Consider the following 22,312-nt stretch of genomic DNA (forward strand, 5'->3'; position numbering starts at 1 on the left):
TGTACTTAATTGTGTACAGATTCTCAACAGAACAGCATAATGCGCCCAACAATCTATATCTGTTATGTAAAGTAAAAGTAAACACAAGGATAGGGAAACTACCAAAACGCACTAGGCTACAATGAGGAATTTCAGTTTTTTTAGTTGTGGATAGTTTCACAATGACAATTTTATTAATCTTGCAGAAAAAATGCAGACCATTTCACAGATTTTGTCTCAGAAAAAAAATGCATGTCAGAGTTTATACTTAAAGTCTAAGAGTTCATCAACAAAGAATCTTTCACGCGTACTCATAAACAGAAAATGGTTTACTTTATATCCAATTTTTATCAAAAGTTTGAAATTCATCAGACTTGTTTTTTGCAGAGAGACTTTGAAGAAAAAAATATATAACCTCTCTTACCTCGCTAAAATAAAGGAAATTGATACTTTTCCTGACAACCAAGCAGGCAATTTCGAAACATGCATGCAACTTTGAAACATTGACAGAAATACAAAACATCAAGTTAATGTTATATTCTCTCTCTCTCTCTCTCTCTCTCTCTCGCTCGCTCTGCAGTGAGCATCAGTCGTGTCTGATCGAAACGGATGTGGATATAACCTAGTCGCGAGACGAAGTATTTTTGCATTCGGAGATTTTTGGCCTTCGCCCATGGGAGAAGGCCATAAATTGTCTAGGGACTAGGCTAATGCTGACGCGACGCCATCGACAGCATTTACTTGGTGGCAATAGGGCGCCATCAATCGTTTCACTGAGAACTACTAACGTCACGAAAAAAAATCGAGCAGACGCAAAGATGGCGGGCACACTGAAATCTCCGCTGCCTCATATTTTGCTGTCCTTGTGTCTCTTTGTCGCTCTAGACACCAGAAACTCTGTCTTTGGGATAGAGGAATACGGGTCCGCCCTTTCGGGTACTTGGAAATGCAATCATGCTCGGGATAGCACACTGCCGAACTATTTACGGGTCGTTGTGAAACCTGACCACAAAGCTAGCACCATCGCCGATAGTGAGAAAGGTGCGGAATCGCTTCTCCTGAGAGGATCGTCGATTTCGTACAACAGCGAAAATGAGAGGATGGAAGAGAGAGATTTAATATTTGCGTTACGAGACCAAAGAATCAAAGTAAGATGCGGTGATTTTTTTTAATTTCAACACTTGCGATACATAGCTGAGTTTACATTCCGACTGTTTTTTAACTTTGGGATGTCAACAAACTTCCGTCGTGGCGGTCCGGACCATAGTCCACCATCAGTGATCATTTGATCCACAGGCATTCGAGTCAATGCAATCAAACCGTCACTGATGCAACTTGTAAGAATAATAATGACGGTTTGCTTGCATTGAGTTGGATGCCTGTGATTTGATCCATGTCAACTGTACCGACACTCCGTCTGCATCTGCTGCAAATAAAATTCCCTTTAATGGGTTATTAATGATATTTCCTGGGGAAGTACACGCCTGACGGGATGTGAAAGCCAGCTTGCATCAGTGCAGATAATAGCCATTGGAGCCTATTATGTCTTAGTATTGGCCTGACCACGGTCTCTCCAGGGACCGTGGCCTGACCACTCCAAAGATGGAATGCTTCATGCATTATATATAATATATGTGAGAAAATTTCTAACACTCGTCACAGCTGAGCCTTAGGTAAATTTGAGACATTCTATCTCTTTAGATCTGCTGGTGTACAGAATAAACTGTACTTTTTGTGAATTTTTCTTTTACGTATTGTTTTTTATTCAAACAGAATTTCTCCATCACATGATTCAAAGTATGTATTGTCAAAGCTATTTTGTCTAAATCTTTATCTGAACAAGCATTTGTGTGTGAGATCCCAGTTAATGATGTAATATGCAGTTACCGACATGTGATTCACTATCCTTTCATCTAGGTTTCAAGTTGTTGAAGCTTTTGCTAATGACCATTTCAGGTTTTATCCAAAGAAAGTACTCTCTATGGCAAGATGTTGAACTGCAGCTGCATCTCCTGGGAAGATGGGTCAACTTGGGTCAAAGTTCAAGATGTCAATCATGTTCACGTTGTGTACATGAACCATTTAGGTAAATATCAAATAGTACATGTAGACATCATGCAATTCTGTTTTTAGATTTCAAAGAAAATTGTTACATGACATTGTATTAAAATGATAAATTAATATGTGGTGTAGTATTCATGTACAACATCTACTTGCATCCACCATTGTTTAATAATTGGGTTACCAGTATCCTTTTGTCATGCTGTGCTCTTCTCTAATAGTTTGGGTTGTCAAGGGTCAGTGGGAGTCAGCTGAGCTTTTTTAAAAGTAGACAGGACAAAGTCCCCATTCTCTGTCATTAATTTCTTTCTTCTGGTTTCTTTTGTGAGGTCATTTATTTATTTCTGCTGACAAAAGTACCGGGATGTGTCCTTTAGTCAAGCCTCCAGCTGTAAATGTAAATATATACTGCTTTTACATGTAAAACATTAACGCATCAATGAACTGACTTCGGATATATTCCAGAAATTATGTTGTCAAACAGTGACCCAGTGAGGAAATGAGTTTCTGTTGACAATAAGTGAGACTGTATGTCATGTTTAGCTGGCGCGATATTATGTTTGTTGTTTGGTAAATTGTGATATCAGTCACAGTGACAAAATAAATGAGATACTGCCAATAGGACTGATTAACCCTTGAGTGCTGTAATGTTTCGCATCAAAATTTTAGTGCAACATTTTACCAATTTTTATGACTTTTTCTGTAATTTTTTGATAATTTTGGACCAAATGCATGTAACTTTTGAATGACTACAATTCTTGACCAAAATTTTCACAGAAAATCTGACAAAATTGTCTTAATCTAAAAAAGTTGCTAGCCATGTTATATTCTGAAAGGCAACAAAAGTTGACTTTGGTACTCAAAGGGTTAATGTAAAATGTGCCTTGGGGACAGATATACCAATTCTCAAATTTTTACAATGCCTTGCTGGTGTACGGCTTGTGTAAATAATGTTTTCACCGTCTTTGACATGTTTGTGAAAATCGAAAATTTAATTTTTCTCTACAGAGATGGCAGCCATTTTGAATTTCAAATATTGGTAAATCTATTAAGGCAAAACTATGATGGTGAAAAAGTTCAATGTAGAAAACAAAATACTTCCACAGCTGAATCATAACACACAATGTCTTACATACTGTAAGTTCTCAAGCATGCATTTGAGATTATTGAATTTGAAAATATTTGTTGTTTTGTCTATAGATGTTGGATATAATGGTCTGCTGGATCAAAAAGGATTTATTAACAATGTATTGAACAGATACTTCAATGTATATTATCCACGTGCCATCAGAGTAGCAGACACTCTTCGATCTCTTGGTGGAAGAGAATCTCTGGTCTACACAACACATCCATGGTTGGTCAGTCTCTATGTAGACTGTCCTGAAAATCTGGTACTTGCTGGAATTAAACTGAACGTAAGTTACAAGTGCGATAACAGTTTCATTTTAAAATATCTCTGACAACAGAGCATGCACTGTGATGAAGTGCTTAATTTCTTTAGTTCAGATTACAGTTGGTAGTTTGCGAGCTCAAGAATTATATTTGTAGAACATACCAAATTTACATTTGTTGAGGAATAGTAATTAATTATCTTCCAGTGTTTTCTAAATATAATATCTAGTTTCCCCAGAGACCCTAAAAAAATTTAGGGTCTATGGTTTCACTTAGAAATATGCTTTTTCTAGCTTTCTGTACATGAATATTCATAAGTGTGTTCATATAGATGAAGGTCCAGTCATACTTTATTTGTGAAATTTCCAACAACTAGAAAAATGAAATTTCATGTAGCTTGCATGCATTGTGAGTAACCTTGGTAACTGTGAAGCGTGAGTCCACACTGACCAGTGTGATAGGCACCTTGCTAATCCTCAACTTGACTTCAATCTAAAACACTGATTGTCACAAATCTACTTGTTTACAAAGTTGATGAGATCCGAGTATTGGTACATAAACCTACAAACCAAACAGAGGTCAGTTGATTCATATGTTCACTGTAGACAAAGTTTGACCTCAGTGTACTAACCTTGTCATTCTACCTTGCGCTCAAAAAGAATTGCCTTTGTTCTTGTAACCATTACAGAAACGCATCGGTCACCTTGTGTGACTTCTTGAGTATTTTTTCCTCCTTTCCCTGTACGTGCCATCAACTTTAAAGCCAGATTTCTCAATCCCTTATTCTCGGAGTAGTTCTTGTTTGCACTGACTGTTACCTGGTAACATTGTATGAGTTGTTTGTTGTCCCTCGAAAGTTTCAACAAGTCATTCAATTTGTTTTGAGATAAAGCTGATAAGCAACCTGCCGCATTCTGACAGTTACGCGGCTTTTCAAGGCAATGTTGACAATCATCTTCACTCTTAGTAACTTTTTCTGCAGTGCCCGTCCAGAAAAGAACTTGATGAATTTGAGAAAGCTGTGGGACGAGGTGACATAGCCTGGCATGCTGGACCAATGAATATACAGACAGATAATATTGATGAATCTCTCTTTGATTATGCTCTGACAATCAGTGAAGATTTGGACAAAAAATTTGGAATTCAACGTAAACACAGAGGATTCAGTCAAAGAGATGTACCCGGTAAGTTGTGATAACATTGATATTGACATTCACATTAATGATATGTACCAAGGCTGATTCATGAATGAAATGAAAATTGGATTGAGCACCCTTCATATACTTATGTTTTCATAGAATTATGTAACAATATTCTGTAGTATCTTGTTGTCCCTGTATCAGAGCGTTTACCCTCACTGCATTCACCAACAAAACGTTTCCCACCAACCAGGGGGTGGGGGGCTAATGTTAGGGATGTAGTTATTGTAAGTGTCTAGTGGATAAATGTCCAGGAGTACTTATCCTCTGCTTTGAGAACAGTTACCCCACCTGGATATTTACTTCCCAGGTATACTTGGGACAAGGATAATAGGGAAAGGATCTGATGGGTCAGTATCAAGGAGATAACTGACCCAGAACTTGTCTTTTCATCAAGAGCACGCAATATATAATGGAAAGGATATTAGATTTGAGTAAAATACTCCTATTGGTTGCTGCAACAATGTTGCCTTCTCCCTTGAAAAGCAGTTATGGACTTTCATTAGCAATTTATAATGTACGTTAAATATGACACTTCCCAGGTACTGTTAACATTGCATTGAATCTCCATCTGTGTAAGAGGATTGCAAGTAGATGGGATGTCCTTTACATCAGTTTACATGTACATCAAGTTTTGAAAGAAAAGCATAAAATAATTAATTTGGAAACTAATTAATTCATCTTTTTACAATATTAAATCAACAGGTATCACACAGGCTACAATTCCAACATTAGTAAAACATGGCATAGAGGCTGTTTCTGTCGGTGTCAATTCAATGAGTAGTCCACCTGCTGTTCCAAATCCATTTGTATGGAAATATGGAAATGATTCTGTCCTGGCAATGTGGCATCCAGGTATGATTTCTCAAAACTGATACTGCTGCATTCAATTTGGAACTCACATCTTTATACGACTTGTATTTGCTATTAGCATGTCTGAAATCTCTCTCTCTAAACAAACATTAGTAATGTTAATTCATCACGTCTCTTACCATGCATTCATAAGTCTACTGACATCTTCTATAAGTGGTCTGCCTATAACAAGTGTTCATTCCCAATGTGATCCCGAATTCAAGCCATCAACCTATGGTACACCTCTAATATCTGATGTGATACCTCAAATTCCTTTCAAACCTAGCAAAGTGTTCATTATGACTACTCATTGCATATCATATAATCTTTTAATGTAGCTGAATATTTTGTCAGGTTCACAGATTTTTCTTTCCATTTCAAACGAAAAATCACTTGTATGGCTTCTGTTAACTGACACATGTATACAAATTGACTTCATCTTATTTCTTTCAAAATATGCAAATTTTTTGTTTCCTCTTGAAATCTGTAATTCTACTAGGAATGTGTAATTGAATTTTGACTAATTTTTTCATGTAGTAAGTAAAATATTTTATCAGGCTTGATTTTAGTGTATTTTTTTCTTGTACCTTCTAGTTTTCACTTGTATTCATACAGACCTCTGGAATGATTTGAATCAAAGTGAAGACTTCACAAATTAAATGTTGCTGGTCAATGTTCTTTTGGTCCAATAGTGGTTTGAAACAGGGAAAAATATGAGTTACAAATAAACAAATTGATATAGTTCCAAGAGCTACATGAAATTCATGCATTCTTAAGTACTAGTCTGGTACATGCAGTCATTAGATTGTCCCTTTAAGGAATACCATAACACCAATTCATTGGAAATACACCATTTTCTCATGAACTGTAGGAGGTTATCCCAACAGTCCTGGAACAGGGCCACTCATTCCAGGTGGATTGTCCCGGAATGACTGTGTGTTGGTGGATGGATTGGATCACGCGCTATGCTTTGCTTTCCGTAATGACAACAGCGGGCCACCCCTTGATGCTTTGGTTAGTGCTATCAAGTCTTCAGCTTCTGACCATGAATGATGCCAAATTCAATGAATGTTGCTCAGCAGTATTGCATATATACATGTGACAACTGCATGTAAAGCATATGGTAGTCCCATTACTAAATAAACTAATCCTTGGCTGATATGGATGAACAAAACTAATTGTATTGTATATTACTTTATATGCTTTTCTCTAAAAGTCAAATTTTCCCTGGCTCTTTCAAAGATTGATGCAGTCATAATTTTTTATAGCATTTTTGCTGTTAGATAAAGTTATGTGATCATTACAATATTATCATTATGCTGACGAATGACTGTATGACAGTGTACCGGGTATACAATTGAGCAGTAAAACTGGAGAAACAATTTTTTTCTATTTTGTCAATACAGGAAGTGAATCGGTACTACTCAATTCTGGATGCAGAATTTCCAGGAGCCACAATTCGTGGTTCTACCTTTGAAGATTACATCTCTGCTTTGATGCCATTCAAGGACAAACTTCCAGTGTTGGAGAAGGAGATTGGTGATACATGGATCCAGGGAATCATGTCAGATCCAAAGAAAATGGCACAGTACAGAGCTTTCAGCAGAGCTAGGAGTCAGTGTATCAAAGAAGGTGAGGCTTTACAATGGCTGAGGAGAATGTAGCTGTGCTTTCTACTGGGTTGTGTATCATGTTTGTAACTTTATTGCTGTACATACCGTCCAGTTTACTTGCATATGGACATGCGTACCCCTAATGTTTGCAATGAAGTTCAAATACAGAAAAATATAATGATGTCCCATATTCCATATGTTATGTATTTAAAATCTCAGAGTCTGAAAAACCATTATTTTGTTCATAAACATAACCCATCACCTGCCCATGATTGCAGGAACTTCACTTTGTAAACGGCGATCACTTCTACTTTGGCTGACTCATCAAAGCTGTCAATGTACAATTTCAGTGTGTAGATATTGCCTGCAGTGTATGTGGCTATCCTTTCACAAGCACAAACTGCAACCATACACACACACCACAGCACTGGTACAAATACTTATAGTACGGAATGCTGTCACTCATGGTATATCTTACTATAACACTTTTGCCATATCATCATATTCTGTGAAATGCCACCAGATGTCCTGTGCGTTACTTTACCATGTAATACTAAAATACAACATAGTAATTCTCATAGATTTCTATTCCAAATGACAGGTCAGTGTGATATGTCTGATCCCAGACTGTCCAACTCCAGTAGATTTCTTCTCAAAATATCAGAACACACCTATGGTCTCAACGGCGTCAGTGATCATATACATTGGAAAAACAAAGATTTTCATGAAAATAGAAAAGGTTAGTTAACTATCCTTACTGACCTTCACAGAAAATTTGTTTTCTGAGGAATGTTAAATCCCCTTGACTACCTATGGCGCCGGATATATCCGGCCATATTGAATTACCATATACCTTGAGTGCCGGAAATATCCGGCACAGTCAAATAGGCGTATTTGCTTCGTTTTTTGTCGCTAAAAATCCCGTAATTTCGGCGTCGGCACGCAGCGCAACTAAGATTGATGTATTCCGATCTGGCCTGAATGTGATTGCGCCCCCATATGTCCGAGCATGGCCAAAATCCGGAAGCAAATGTTGTGACCCATGACCTCGACCCTGAAAGGTCAGGCTGATCACAGAAGCGTCGCGCTGATTGTTTACAGTTTTCAGAAGTATGGACGATCGCAAAGATGTTTATGGTTTGTTTTTTTTAATGAAATGAAATGTTTATTTATTGAAAACAAATGATTTATATGTAAATATGTTCTATTAACAGCAATATTCATGAATGAAACTAGAGGAAATACAATTTTTTACTATAAGCCAGTGAAATTTTATAGCAGCCATATTAGCAATTTGACTGGTCACATGACTGGTCATATGTTTGGCCATGTGATATGTTGTTCCCTAAAATGTATTTTTAAATATTGTGAATTGTTTTTTGACAAATTATAACCTTTTTAGATGCATGTTTCTGCAAGGAAGACATAAAACAGGTGTTTACAAATATAAAATTGTTGATTTTCAAATACAGAATCATGTCAGATGCTGATGTTTGTGGTTCATTTACTCTGCCTTTTGTGAGAAAAATCTTAAATAGGTACATCTATAAATAAAGTAAAGGGTAGTTATTATTATATATATGTAAAGACAATGCCATGAAAATTGCAACAGTATTCAAATTTGCGTCATTTTATGGATTCAAAACACGTCCTGATGCTTCAAATATTCATATTCTTTGCCAACTCTGGTCACATGATGTGTCATGTGATCAGTCACGTGACCTGGAAATACAAAACTTATGTGTGAAAAAGTTGGAAATTTCATGCTGATTCAGAAAATATATGGTTTATTGGTACTTACTTAATTTTTACTCTAAGCAGTGTTCATGCAATGACCACACCCAATATTTTATAAATATTTACATAAGGGGTCTGGTATATAGGAATACATTGGCCTTGGTAGTCAAGGGGTTAAATCCATTGAAACAACTCTTTCCAAGCAATCTTATCAAGAAAATGCTTCCTTAAAATGGCGTAACATTTTTTAAAAGTCTGATTTTGATGCCAACTTACAAAAAGGCAAATGCTACATGAGGCAAAACACATTTGCCATGATATGTCACGCGCTATGACCGACGGAAAAAGTAGCACCGTCAGATTTTTCTGTCATGGCTGACAATACATTACAATCCATCTTCGTCTTAAAACTATTCTTGGAAAAACACTTCTTAGGCCAAAAAAAAAAATTGATTTGTTTCTGGTCAGCGCGCGCATCACTTCAAAGTGTGCGCGTCAACTCTCTTTTTTTCTGTTTTTCATCTGCCCCTATGGAAAAAAGGGGAAACTGTATCAAATTCCACCCAAAATAAAAAAAAAATTGAAAAAAAAAATCGCGTCACCGCATCATTTTTGCAACATGTCAATGACCAGAAACAAACCTATTATTTTTTTTGGCCTTAAATATCCATCATGTCAGTACATTTTGAACATTCATTTCACTTTTGTCAACCTTCAGAAAAAACATTCGAGCTTTCAGAACTGTCCTGGAAAGAGCAGAGAGAGTTTGTGTACTTGGCTGTAGATGCTTTACAAGACCATCCACTGGCAAAAACAGTTGAGAAGAATTTCAAAGAACTTGAACCAAGTCTACCAGATACTACAGGTATGATGTTGTTGTTGAAGAATATAATAATTCTGTGCAAGGTACATCTTTGTGAATTGCTGTCTATAATATTGCAACAAAATGATATGTAAGTGATGCACTATTATCATTGTGCGATGTTAATTATGGATTATATCTACATATTATATAGATTATTATCTGCATATTACTTACATGAAGAGTGTGCCATATAATATACATGTTAATTATGGATTTTCATTGAGAGTGATGTCTTCTAATGTATAAGGGTTAATGGTGACTGTGAGTTTATGACTAAATATAGCATTGTATGTATGCTTGATTTTTTTGCCACTGCCAACAGAAATTTGGACAGATTTTGTTGCTTTTGCACATTTCTATATTACTACAGATTGTGGTCACATACTTTGACATGTGTTGTTATTGTTTCAATCATGTATGGTAACAAAGCTCAGACTGTACATATTTTACTCTTTGTCCAAACTGTTTCACAGATATCTAGTTCTGCATATTCATGTACTGTTAAGCCATAAGGAATCAGCCATATTCACTCATTTTGTATGAAAACTACAAAACGACACTTTTAGTAGTCCTGAAATATATTTATGTGTCATATGCATTCTCCATTCTTCATCAAACATAAATATGGCATACAGCTGTGGTCTTTGTTTATGTAGATTTGCAGTTTGTTATCTCTGGATCTTTGCAATCTAGATTTCTCATGGTGAGGTCATACACAGTTCACAATGACAACTTTTTACCACGCGTTTTCTTTCACTCCAGAATACTTTCAAACATTTTTGGTGTATAAAGAGCTACATTCTTGAATTTTTCAGGTTACAAGACACTAAGTATTCCTACAGCAGAACTTACGTGTAATGGAGATATGACTATACAGATTGGTAGAAATGGACAAATTACAAAATTATTGGATCATAGAACAATGGTAAAATTAAATTCACAATAAACATTTCAAATTTTTTATAAACCAAACATCCGCAGAAGACGAGAGTTCAAGTCAAAATTGGTAGTGACACAAATTAATTTTACAAAGGCAATTACTAAATCTGAAGAGAACTTGCATCCATACGAAAATGATAGAAGTTAATCAGAATATTCAAATCTTTCAAGCAATCTAGAAAAATCTAATGAACACATCTTGTGTAACACACAAGAACAAATAAATCAGTTTTTGTATAAATATATCAGAAAGGTGGACATTGACAGCCTGACTGTGATGTGAAAATCTTTTCAGTGCATGCTGTACTGATGATGTTTATGAGAGAGAAACAGATGGTAGTTTATCTGAGAAATGAAACTTGCATTCTCTTTACACAGATTGATTGGTCAGGGTGTTCATCCGGTACATGTGGTCTTGGTTTGATGATGTACAACAGTTACAATGACTCTGATATCAACAACTTCAGTGACCAGTATGACTATCATGGTGTCAGTGCTGGGTTTCACAAGAATGGAATGACTGAATTCGCCAGACCAGAAAGCCATCAGTGGATTGCCAAAGCTGTGGAAATATTGCAGAAAAAAGGTCAGTGTGTTGAAGGAAAATGCAATCTGACAATTTTACAGACACACACTAGTGTTTTCTAAATTTATGGCAGACAACTGATACTAATATACCAAAAACTTGAATACGTACAGCAGGACAGACAGACAGACAGATGCACAAATACAGACACACACAGACATACTGTACATGTACATACATAAGTGTACATACGTATAACATACATTCATACATACTCGATATAAATACATACATGTATACACATAAATACGCATATAAGTACACATATACATAAAATACGTATACAGTACTATACATGTACATACATACATACTGGTGTATACTCACATACGTACATTTATTCATACATAAAGAAACCAGGCATACCTAGCTATCACAATAACAACATTGCAGCAGAAAACTGTAATTCAAATCCTCCCATAATTCAACTCTTAGAGGTTTTCAGATAATTAATATTTTGTACCGAAGTATTTCAATTTACCAAGTACAGCACCAAGGATATGATTGACCTGTAACAATTAACAATATGTAAATTATGATCATTAGTTTATATCCCGTTATACCCTTACTGAGTGTCACAACAATTTATGGTGTCACTGTTTGTCTTCACAGACGGCTCCTGTAGTTTCCTAACAAAGTTATCTTTTACTGATAATCAAAGTTGGATGAGTTATGGCGCCCCACAAAGTCTCTGGGTGCGAACCGACGTCAACATGAAAGATGGTAAACAGGGTAGGTGTAGTCCAATTATATCACATATTTACCAGCTAGGTGCAAATCTTGGTGTGTTATAAAACTTCCCTTTTCATGTATATTACTGGCATTGACTTTATGTAAACTGTATACCTTACTGGAATTGACTTCACTACAGTGAAGGAAATAGATTGTAAGCCTTGTATATATTTTCATCCTAACGTCTTTGATGTTATAATATTAGATATATTCTAATGTGGATTCATTTGCATATAGTGTCTCATTCACAAATAGCCTGATGTATGAGTAGATATAGAGGTTTCAGGATTTGAAGGAAAGAGTTACAAAGTTGTAATGTTATTGTTTTCAGGTGTAGACTTGACAGTTCAGTACTTCAATAAAACATCAACAAGACTACCAGAGTCTCTCATGTACAACTTCTTCCCAGCTGCCATGTCTGGTTACCAATGGCAACTGGATAAGATGGGACGTGCAGTGGATCCAATGAATGTTGTTTTAAATGGAAGTCAGATGGTACACGGTAAGGCAATATGATGTTTTTCATCCAGTCAGGGATGAAAATAAAATGATGCCATGAATTTCGCTCAATAATAAGAAATCTGACACAGTTTGGAATCTGTGACAGTATTTTTTAAAATATTTTTAAAGATATATGTCAAATATTACTTTGCAAAGATGTAAAATATTACTTTGTGCAAATTACCACTACACGACAATACATACTGTCATCAATTTATGATCATCATGATTCTGGATAAATAGCGTCACTCAGCTTCCATCTTTTGAATATTTAACCCTTTCGTCACAATGGTTGGACCCAAACCCAATGTTATCAATGGTGATTGTGGACCTGTTTACTGGGAATTTGGGGATAAGAGGTTAAGTATCCTGAGATAAAACATACTGCAGATCCAAATCATTTGAAAGAATCTCATCCATAGTATGCTGAAGAATAGGGAATAAGTCTAGGAAAATTATGTTCATGTTAACGTTCGTTACAATTTGAAGATCATCAGTTCTCAAGTTTTCTATAATTTGAAAAATGTCAATTCTTAAGTTTGCTAGAATTTGAAGATTGTCAATTTTCAAGTTTACTATAATTGACCAAATGGCACACAAAGGTAATCATCACTGTCATGCAAAGTACTGAAAAGTAATGTAAACTTTCATAATTTCTATCTCAGTCTGGTTGATCTCCGTGAATATCATACAAGGTGTGCCTGATGGAAAATGTGAAACTGTCATCAACTTTTAAGTCTTGGATCTGAAAAGCCATCTTCATCCCTATCCCTATGATGGTTTGGCCCAAACCCATTGTTATCAATGATGATTGTGGACCTGTTTACTGGGAATTGGAGTGAACAGTGAAAAAGAGGTGTCCTGATTTGACAGGTGCCCATACGGCCAGATTTCACTGTATTTACAACATTGAATAATGGTATAACAGTTATTATCAAACAGTAATTTTCTCTTTTGTCATCCCTGCAGGCATAACAGAAGGAATACGATACCTACAGCCTGGTCCCCATGGCATTGAGATCACATCTCCAGATGTTCCAGTAGTTGGCATAGTAACCAAAGATCTACCAGCATCACCTTACACTGTTCCTCTGAAACCACTTTCTTCTCAACCAATCGGCATGGCATATAACTTTTTCAATAATGTCTGGAGTACAAATTATATATTTTGGTATCCATACATGGATGGGGATGAAAATTTTAAAGCCAGGTTTAGAATCAATCTCTCATAATTCTCTTGTGATGAAGTGTTGTTTTCAAGACTTAGTTTTTGTTGAAGCTCTACTAGCCATAACTTTTAATTTGTTTTAGTTCTGTTTGTAAATTAAATTTCTTTTTCTATTCCTAAAATCATGTTATAATTCCTAGTGTTCAACTCATCAACTCCACCTACTCATATGTGATGTTGTGATGTTTATTGTTGAATATTGAATTTTTGTCCTGCCAGGATTTCATTTTTCAGCAATGTAATTGTACAGTTTTCATGATGTCTTTGCAAGGCTGTATTTGTATTTGCAAGGCTGACTCTCTATTTCAACATACTCTAGGGAGACAAAACTATAAACTTGTTTTATGGAACAAAATACAAAAGAATATTCAAAGTATCATTGAAACTTATGGCTTTTTACTCTTAATGAGGGGATATTACTACATTTTAATACAGTAAAATAATTTTTAAAAAGTGCAAGACTACAGTGCAATTATTTTTCATTGAATTTTGATAAAAACTGCTGCATACCAAAGCAAGAGATACATCTTCCCTCATCGATATTCAGGGATATCGCAGGATGTCACAAGATCTGCCTTCAGGGTTTGCTACTTCTGTGAAATTTTCATTTTTTTTCTTTGTCAGTTTTTTGAAGAGATCATTATCAGTAAGTGTGCCAATACTATGAGGTTATTACGAAAATACCGCAAAGGATGCACGAGGACATTGGGGCAGTGTATCGCCCGACGCGAAGCGGAGGGCGATGCGAGGCGCCAATGTCCGAGTGCATCCTTTGCGGTATTTTCGTAATAACCTTATATTATACATCTTACATTCCTGATCGGGGCATCAAAATATCGGAGTAGTGACCGTTTTCGTGCAATGTCAACAATTTTTCTTCGATTTTATCGCCGCCAGTGTGGAACGCTACCTCGGACGCGCTTCTGCAAGTTTTGGAGTGTGTGCACTACACACATACGTACGTACAGAGCGCGCGCGAGACTTGTTCTGGCACTCGTCCAAGGGGTCCCTTGAAACCGTTCTACAGTGAACGCGGAGATACAGCCGCAGGGAATGGGGCGCCTTGAAACCGTGCCGTACGGAACAGGCGCAAGTTCCGTACGGCTTTTTTAGCGCACGCTAAATTCTATTGTTCTCGATGGTAGATGTATAATAATGATAAATACTCAACACATAATGTGTATATTTTGTTCAATACCTGTCTTGTGATTTTTATCAAAGCAGAACAATGCAGTATTTCTGATTTACTTAATAAATTATAACACCAAAGTATTATATTTGCGTGTTGATAATGCAAAGCTGTATCAAACAAAGAAACTATATTTTTTATTTGAGTGTATATCTTCTCATATTTTTGACTGATATCAATAAGATGAACAAATCAATGCGTTACAATGCATATTCGCTGCTGTTGGGACATTTGTATGTCACTGGCTCCAGATCAAAGTCAAAGTCAATAAATAGCAAGAAGATACCAAAATCAAGGCTACTTGTTTTGATTTACAATGATATAAATACTGTGCTTTCTGTTCATCTCATTTTAAAACTCTTGATGTGTCAATTTTGATGTGTTTCATGGAATTTCAGGTATTAAGTCTTTCCAGCAATTTAGCAACTTTGTGACCTATTAAACCAGAAATCCTGGTGGGTATAGAATTGAAAAGCAAACATCTACTGTTCAAAAAAAAAACAGTTCCTGCCCTGGTAAATATGTTTTGCATATTTACGACTGGTATTATCTGGCCTCCGTTCTCAGCGAACCAGAACTATATATGCTATTACTTCTGTTTACCTAAAGTGTAGGTGAATGTAAAATTTTACCTTGGCAGCAAAATATTTACCTGCACCAGGCAGGTGGTTTTTTTCTGTACACTTAGTCAGTCTGTAGAGAAACCTACAGAAGGAATTCACTTGCAAAATATTGTCAGAGAATGGAGAGAAACACAGTTATATTAATCAGATTTTAATTTTTGCAAAATGGACATTTACTTCAACAATTTGTCACTCATTAAAGAAATTACAACATTATAAAATTGTTGAATGAATCTCTCTATACTTGTCGATTACTTCATAGTTACAGAAAAAAGACAAGTAAATACGAGTTGAATCATATATTTGCTATGTGTTGATACTCAGTGTCATGACATTTGTCTCACTTAGTTCCAGATCAGCCTGGGACATCAGCATTGCCATCAACAGTCACTAATGGTAATAAAGCACAGAACTTTAAGCATTTAGTGGAAATGATGTGACGGCCAGCAAGGTTTACTTTCACAACAGCCAAAACTACACATGTAATTGAGATATGTTTCAGTGTTTTGGCTGGATAAGGTAATAAGGTTGTGGTCACTGGTAAAACTTCTTTTTCATAAAAAATAGGCAAATTAAATGATGGTAAGATTAGAATGATATGTATGTCATTGCTGGTGAATTCAGAAATAGCAACAAGGTCACAACAGTGTGTAAAGAAAGTATGTAACAAAACCAGATAACTGAAATTACATTAAAAAGTTGAAAATTCAGAAAACAAACATTCTACTTTAATATATGAGATAACAGGAATGACATATATGTAAATTATTTTATGCATATTTATTTGTAAATACTAGAAAGAAAGATTATTTCACAAGGCAGCTTGTACACATGTTTCTTGACAACTCAAACTGCAAGAAGAAAAGATATTCTTTCATGAAAACTTCAGACTTCAACCACAAAGGTTCATAAAGGCATTATCAGTCAAAACAAAAGTTTAAATTGTTTATATTATTAACATATTATTGATAAAGTTATAAAATGTACATTGGTGATAAGCAAAATAATATTTATATAAAATAATAGCACCTACTGCTGTACTAGAATCCTAAACAATATTGAGAATAAATGCTGAATTCACGCAAATATTTAGTAATGTGTGTAGGAATTCATGTTCAGTGTTTTCCTCACTATCTGTAAACATTCCGTGACTGTTTAGTGTAGATTCAAATTGGCACAGATTCTGATGATCGTTTCGGAGTCCAGTGTAGTTTATTGGTATTTGTGTAAGTGTACAATGATGACAGTGATACTATATTTTTATCAGAATTTTCATGTACATAAATTTATTAATAACAAGAAAAAACTAAGCTTTGCATGATCAAGATTGACAATCCTTATGACCCTGTAGTAGCTGTGTGATCATTGCCTTGCTAATCTACTGATATCAAGCATTCTTGAAGTTGTACTCGACATATACAACACAGAGTATGGAGTGGTGCAGTATGAATCGTGAGCTCAATCATCCATAGGTTTATTTCATAGAGAACCTTTTCCAGTTCTATTTGCAATACAGTAAAACCAGGTTTTACAACTCTGCCCAGCATGAATGCTGAAGTTGAGTGGGAAGGTAGTGGTACCATGTAACTTGTACCATTAAACAAAATGGCGTCTCTCGTAATAAAGTGATGTGCATATGTACATTGGGGTACGTTATCCTTCTGTCAAGTTTGAATGAACTTGGTCCAGGCACTTGTGAAATTACTCTGGATGGACGGACAGACGGACAGATGGAGCCCAAACCATAAGTCCCCCAGACTTTGTCTGCGGGAACTAAAAATTAGAAAGAAATTACCTAATGTATACAACAAACCCAGCAATGTCTAGAACAATCTTGTCATCATATTAGATACACACATGACTTCAAATGATTCCTCCACATATAACTCATTGAATAATAATATGCTTTCTTTCTCAACTACAATATAAAGTCATTCGCCACCAAAAGAGAACCTGCCAAGAAGTGGACACTTTTATCTGTTATTTACAGCACACCTTTGAATGCCAATAACAGTGCTTTCAGGGATTTGTATAAAAATGACACAAACTCTGGATCATGGAAGTCAAAACTCTGTGTTCTGTGGTACAGTAGGTAAGATGGGCCTAATGGGTTATCAATAGGGTATTCACTCATCATTTGTAAAGGATTGGATTTCACATGACATTTAATGAGGACGACATGCACTTCAGCTGTGCAAGAAGCTTTACTGTACAAAATATGAAGAGACATCTGATGTATTGTATTGTAATATTCATTACGGAATGCCGACTCTGGAGCCAGGGCCAACGCCTTTCTTGAAACTTGTGGTAACAGTTTGGTTATGGCTGTTTCACTTGGGTCTAATTTATTCTGTAAATGAAAAAAAGAAAGTTACAAGTTCATTAAAGTAAACTCTAATAAAACATGTAAACAAGTCATTGTCAAGGACATATTTGTTACCTTATTTGCTGTTCATAGCTGTTAACCATTTCTTACTATTATTATGAGTGATCATATGTGTACAACTGTCAATGTGTTTTCTGTTCATAGCCGTTAATATCTATTTATTTTTGTTCTTCTCAGACACCCCTCAGTTACTGTTACCTACCGTATGTACCGTAGTGTTGTTAATACCCTTTTATTACCGTTATTATCAGTGATCATATGTGTATACCCTTTAATTACTGTAACCTACTGTATGTACCGTAGTGTTGTTAATACCTGTTTATTACCGTTATTATCAGTGATCATGTGTGTATACCTATAAGAAGGTGCCTTATTGACAACAAACCAGCACGTGCAAAGAAGCCGGACAGAATCAAAATGGCATCGAAGTGCCAGGCAAAGCCAAGCCAATGAGGACAAAGTTAGAAACTGAGTGAGAGAACTACCAAAGAGTTAAAATTGGACATAAATGTAAGTTTTTATGGTTTGTTATGTTGAAGAAACAAAAACAAATTGATGGGCTTATGAATTGTAGACTGACTGTTGAAAGTCTGCTGATGTGTTATTGATGTAACATGCAATCAGATTGACAGCTTCGGAGCCAGAGATTTGAACACAACCTTCTACGGGAGTTGGTCAGATGTAGTGGGAGGCGACATCAGCAGAATACTGACAGCACCAGAATACAGCATAAGCACAGACGTCACTGATCTCTATCCTTGATTTTAATAAGATTGAGCAATGCCCACATTTTATCAGAATGGGTTTAATTGCTGTATTAGTACATCAAAAACTTCTTGTAGACACAAAATCCAGACTCTTTTATGTGACAAATGTACTTTAATTTAATTACAAGATGTACATATTAAGTATTTCTAAGTTGTGGTAAATTTGCTTGGTGTCAATTAACCTGTGCCAGCCAATGGCTGCATATTTCACCAAAATGACAAAATCAACTCCATATACTTTTCAATGAAAGCAATCAAAATATCAGGTCACACTCACTGTGCAGGTACTACTAGTAACTTATGCACAATGCAGTTGAATATGTTTTGACCATTTTTGCAGTATTTTTGTTCTGTGTATCCACTCTCTCCTTGTGCAAAGTATCTCAAGGTTTGTACACATTCTTATTCAACAACTCACTGACATCCTTAATTTTTCTGCTTTGATGATGCATTGCTCCAGCCGGTAAATTTATTCAGATTCTGGCCGCTAATGAAAACACTGCACACATCCATTTACAAAAGATGTTCAACACAAAGTTCAGCAGGGTTGAAGATTTTATACAGGCACTTACTTCTAATGATGTAAGGACTTGAAAAATGCTTGACCCATCAAAATCAACAACTTCTATGTTACACTGGATATTTATTGTTTGTCCACAAACATTAACTTTGCGGGCTGTGGCCTCTCGAATACTGCAAAATTTAAAGCAACTAACATGAAAAAATTGCCATTATCTGTTCTCTTGGACGAGTATTACAAATTAATAATGATGATGATGATGATGATGATGATAATGGTCAACGTTACCCAATATTTTACGCTACCCAATATTTAGGGAACGTTAGTCAATATTTTACGCTTCAGAACACAATGAGAATAGCTGAAATAGGAATATTATGATCCTTTCATTCACTTTCACTTCTCCGTATGGCGATAATGCCTTGATTAAAGTTCAGCCGGAAGTGATGTAGTATACTTATGTTGCAGTTGACACAAAGTACATGCTGTCAGTGTAGAGTTTATTCATACCCGGTTAATTAATAATAATAATGATAATAATAATAATGATTATGATGATGTTGGCATGATGATGAAGATAATTTCACTCTTTAAAGCTGTCAGCGTAGAGTTCATTTATACCCAGTCAGACTGTTTGTTAATGGGGCGCATATAGCTTCCTATTATGCATGGCCAAGCCTAGCCAATGACACTATAAGTAAACAACGTCACTTCCGGGTTTGCATGTGCCATTATCTCTTCTGTGCATAAGTGAAAGTAAGTGTAGTGGGCATTTTTTGCATGCCTCTTGTATTACGTTCACGATATCAACTTATAAAATCAAGGTAACATTCCCCTTTAAGGCCTAAAATCATGGAGGCATCATGGGCCAGTGGCTAGAGCAGTGGACTCACGATCAAAGGATGGTGAGTTCGAGCCCCGGCATGGCTGTGGTGTTGTGTCCTTGAGCAAGGCACTTTATTCCTCATTGTTTCTCCCCACCCAGGAGTGATGGGTACCTGGTAGGACAGAGATTGTTATGTGTGCGTTTAGCTCTGCTGCGCTTATTGGCTGCACATGTGAGCTGTTGTTTGCTCCCCAGGGAGTTGAGTGGTATCATATTAGGTCCAGTGACCAGGAGTAATAATAATTTGTAAAGCGCCTTGATCACATGTACTTGTGGATATGTGCGCTATATAAGAACCCAATATTAAAATCTAAAGTAATTGTACAAAATTGTCTAATCTAAATCAAACATGAACTTACTTTACGAGAAATGTCAAGTTCAATTCAGCAGCAGCTACTTCAAAGATATCTGCCACAAAATGGTCAATAACAGCTTCAGACATAGATTTCTTCTGGAGAGCTTGCATTGTGAAAATCCATCTAGCTAAAGCTTTCTTGTAACTTCTGTTTCCCTGTTTCTCTTCCTCTACCTTTAGAAAAAACGTCAATGACACTGTGTCAGCTCACATTTATGGGTTTATGGGTTTGAATACTTTATCTGTAACCTTTAACTTCTTGAGACACAAAGTCCACATACTTCTGTGTGACAGATTTTGTAGTAAATTTTGCTTGGTTTCAATTGACCTGTGCCAGCTAATGACTGCACATTTCACCCAACTGACATCAACTCCATGTACTTTTCAAGTAAAGAAATCACAAAATATTTCAAGATTTTCTTCATTGAAAATAAAGCATTAATCTATGTTTACACTATCTCCCAGGCCACTGCGGAGGAATTCTATATAAACAAAGTTCACAGCTGGCCACCTGGTTAAATAGTAACTATTGTATTAACATTACCAAAATTATGTAAGTTCATCCCATAAATATTTTGATATTTTTAAAATATTTTTTTATTCGGTACAATGAGAACAAGTCATCGTTGATGACACAGTCCCCACTTGTTAATGGGTGCTTTGATTACAGGTCCTCAGAGAGGAAAGAGTCCTCTTCATTAGGTCTGTGATAAAAATACTTTTGAATAAATTTGCTTGATACTTGTCTGAGTTGTAGTTCAGGACATGAAAAAATCGTAATAAAATGGCCACCATGGTGGCCATATTGGATCGAATCACAAACAAATCAATGTGCATATGTAGACACAGGTCAATGTCCTTGTACCAACTTTGATTAAAATTGGTTGAAATATGCCTGACTTATGGCTTTGTACATGAAAAAATCATAAACAAAATGGCCGCACAGCAGCCATATTGGATCGTATCACAAAACAAATTTACATGCATATGTATGACATTGGTCAATCTCCTTGTACACAACTTTGAATAAATTTGCTTGATACATGTCTGAGTTATGGTTCTGGACATGAAAAAACGTAATAAATGGCCACATGGCGGCCATATTGGATTGAATCACAAAACAAGTCAATGTGCATATGTATGACATTGGTCAATGTCCTGTACCAAGTTTGAATAAAATTGGTTGAGATATGCCTGAGTTATGGCTCTGTACATGAAAAAATCATAACAAAATGGCCGCACGGCGGCCATATTGGATCATATCACAAAACAAATTGATGTGCATAGCTATGACATAGGTCATTGTCCTTGTATCAACTTTGAATAAAATCTGTAGAAACATGCCTGAGTAATGGCTCTGTACATAAAAAAATCGTAATAAAATGGCTGCCTGGCGGCCATATTGGATCGTATCACAAAACAAAGTGACGTGCATATGTATGACATAGGTCAATGTCCTTGTACCAATTTTGAATAAAATCGGTTGAGATATGCCTGAGTTATGGCTCTGTACATGAAAAAATCGTAACAAAATGGCCGCACGGCGGCCATATTGGATCGTATCATAAAAAGAATTGACGTGCATATCTATGATATTGGTCAATGTCCTTGTACCAGCTTTGAATAAAATCAGTTGAAACATGCCTGAATTATGGCTCTGTACATGAAAAAATCGTAATAAAATGGCCGCCTGGCAGCCATATTGGATCGTATCACAAAACAAATCGACGTGCATCTGTACGACATATGAAGTAATCCTTGAACCAAGTTTGAATGAAATTGCTTCTGGCATCTCTGAGATATCTGCGTGAACGGACGGACGCACAGACGGACGCACGCACGCACGCACGCACGGACGCACGCACACACGCACGGACATGACCAAACCTATAAGTCCCCCCG

The 22,312-nt window shown here is 36.1% G+C and overlaps 2 protein-coding genes across 3 annotated transcripts in view; one reads left to right on the top strand and one right to left on the bottom strand.

The window, feature by feature from the left end:
- Positions 1 to 773: 773 nt before the first annotated feature.
- Positions 774 to 15,168, top strand: LOC139114591 (uncharacterized). 2 transcript variants are annotated; one of them, XR_011547903.1, is made up of 15 exons: positions 774 to 1,127; positions 1,936 to 2,065; positions 3,241 to 3,455; positions 4,415 to 4,616; positions 5,337 to 5,486; positions 6,355 to 6,497; positions 6,890 to 7,115; positions 7,698 to 7,835; positions 9,552 to 9,698; positions 10,514 to 10,623; positions 11,016 to 11,223; positions 11,836 to 11,955; positions 12,287 to 12,457; positions 13,426 to 14,336; positions 14,830 to 15,168. XR_011547903.1 is itself a non-coding variant. In XM_070676404.1 (14 exons), the coding sequence occupies exons 1-14, from the start codon at positions 798 to 800 to the stop codon at positions 13,686 to 13,688; spliced, it is 2,553 nt and encodes an 850-aa protein (XP_070532505.1). In that variant the 5' UTR covers positions 774 to 797; the 3' UTR covers positions 13,689 to 14,525. The 2 variants fall into 2 exon arrangements, 1 of the variants encoding a protein (XP_070532505.1); XM_070676404.1 differs by lacking the exon at positions 14,830 to 15,168 and having other exon boundaries at positions 13,426 to 14,525.
- A 484-nt stretch (positions 15,169 to 15,652) lies between these two features.
- The window catches only part of LOC139114592 (uncharacterized), a 12,506-nt gene continuing 5,846 nt past the window's right edge, over positions 15,653 to 22,312 (bottom strand). The window contains exons 3-5 of the mRNA XM_070676406.1: positions 20,415 to 20,580; positions 19,222 to 19,342; positions 15,653 to 17,846 (exon numbers count right to left, since the gene is read on the bottom strand). Of these exons, the coding sequence (XP_070532507.1) occupies positions 17,481 to 17,846; positions 19,222 to 19,342; positions 20,415 to 20,580 (653 nt within the window). The 3' untranslated portion in view covers positions 15,653 to 17,480. The remainder of the gene's footprint in view (positions 17,847 to 19,221; positions 19,343 to 20,414; positions 20,581 to 22,312) is intronic.

This window comes from Ptychodera flava, chromosome 16 (genome assembly GCF_041260155.1).
Source record: "Ptychodera flava strain L36383 chromosome 16, AS_Pfla_20210202, whole genome shotgun sequence".
NCBI classification, from domain to species: domain Eukaryota; kingdom Metazoa; phylum Hemichordata; class Enteropneusta; family Ptychoderidae; genus Ptychodera; species Ptychodera flava.

Coding starts and splice junctions, on each gene's coding strand:
- LOC139114591 (XM_070676404.1), top strand. CDS start 798: ATGGCGGGCACACTGAAATCTCCGCTGCCTCATATTTTGCTGTCCTTG. Junction 2,066..3,240: donor TGTGTACATGAACCATTTAG/GTAAATATCAAA, acceptor TTTTGTCTATAG/ATGTTGGATATAATGGTCTG. Junction 7,116..7,697: donor GAGTCAGTGTATCAAAGAAG/GTGAGGCTTTAC, acceptor TCCAAATGACAG/GTCAGTGTGATATGTCTGAT.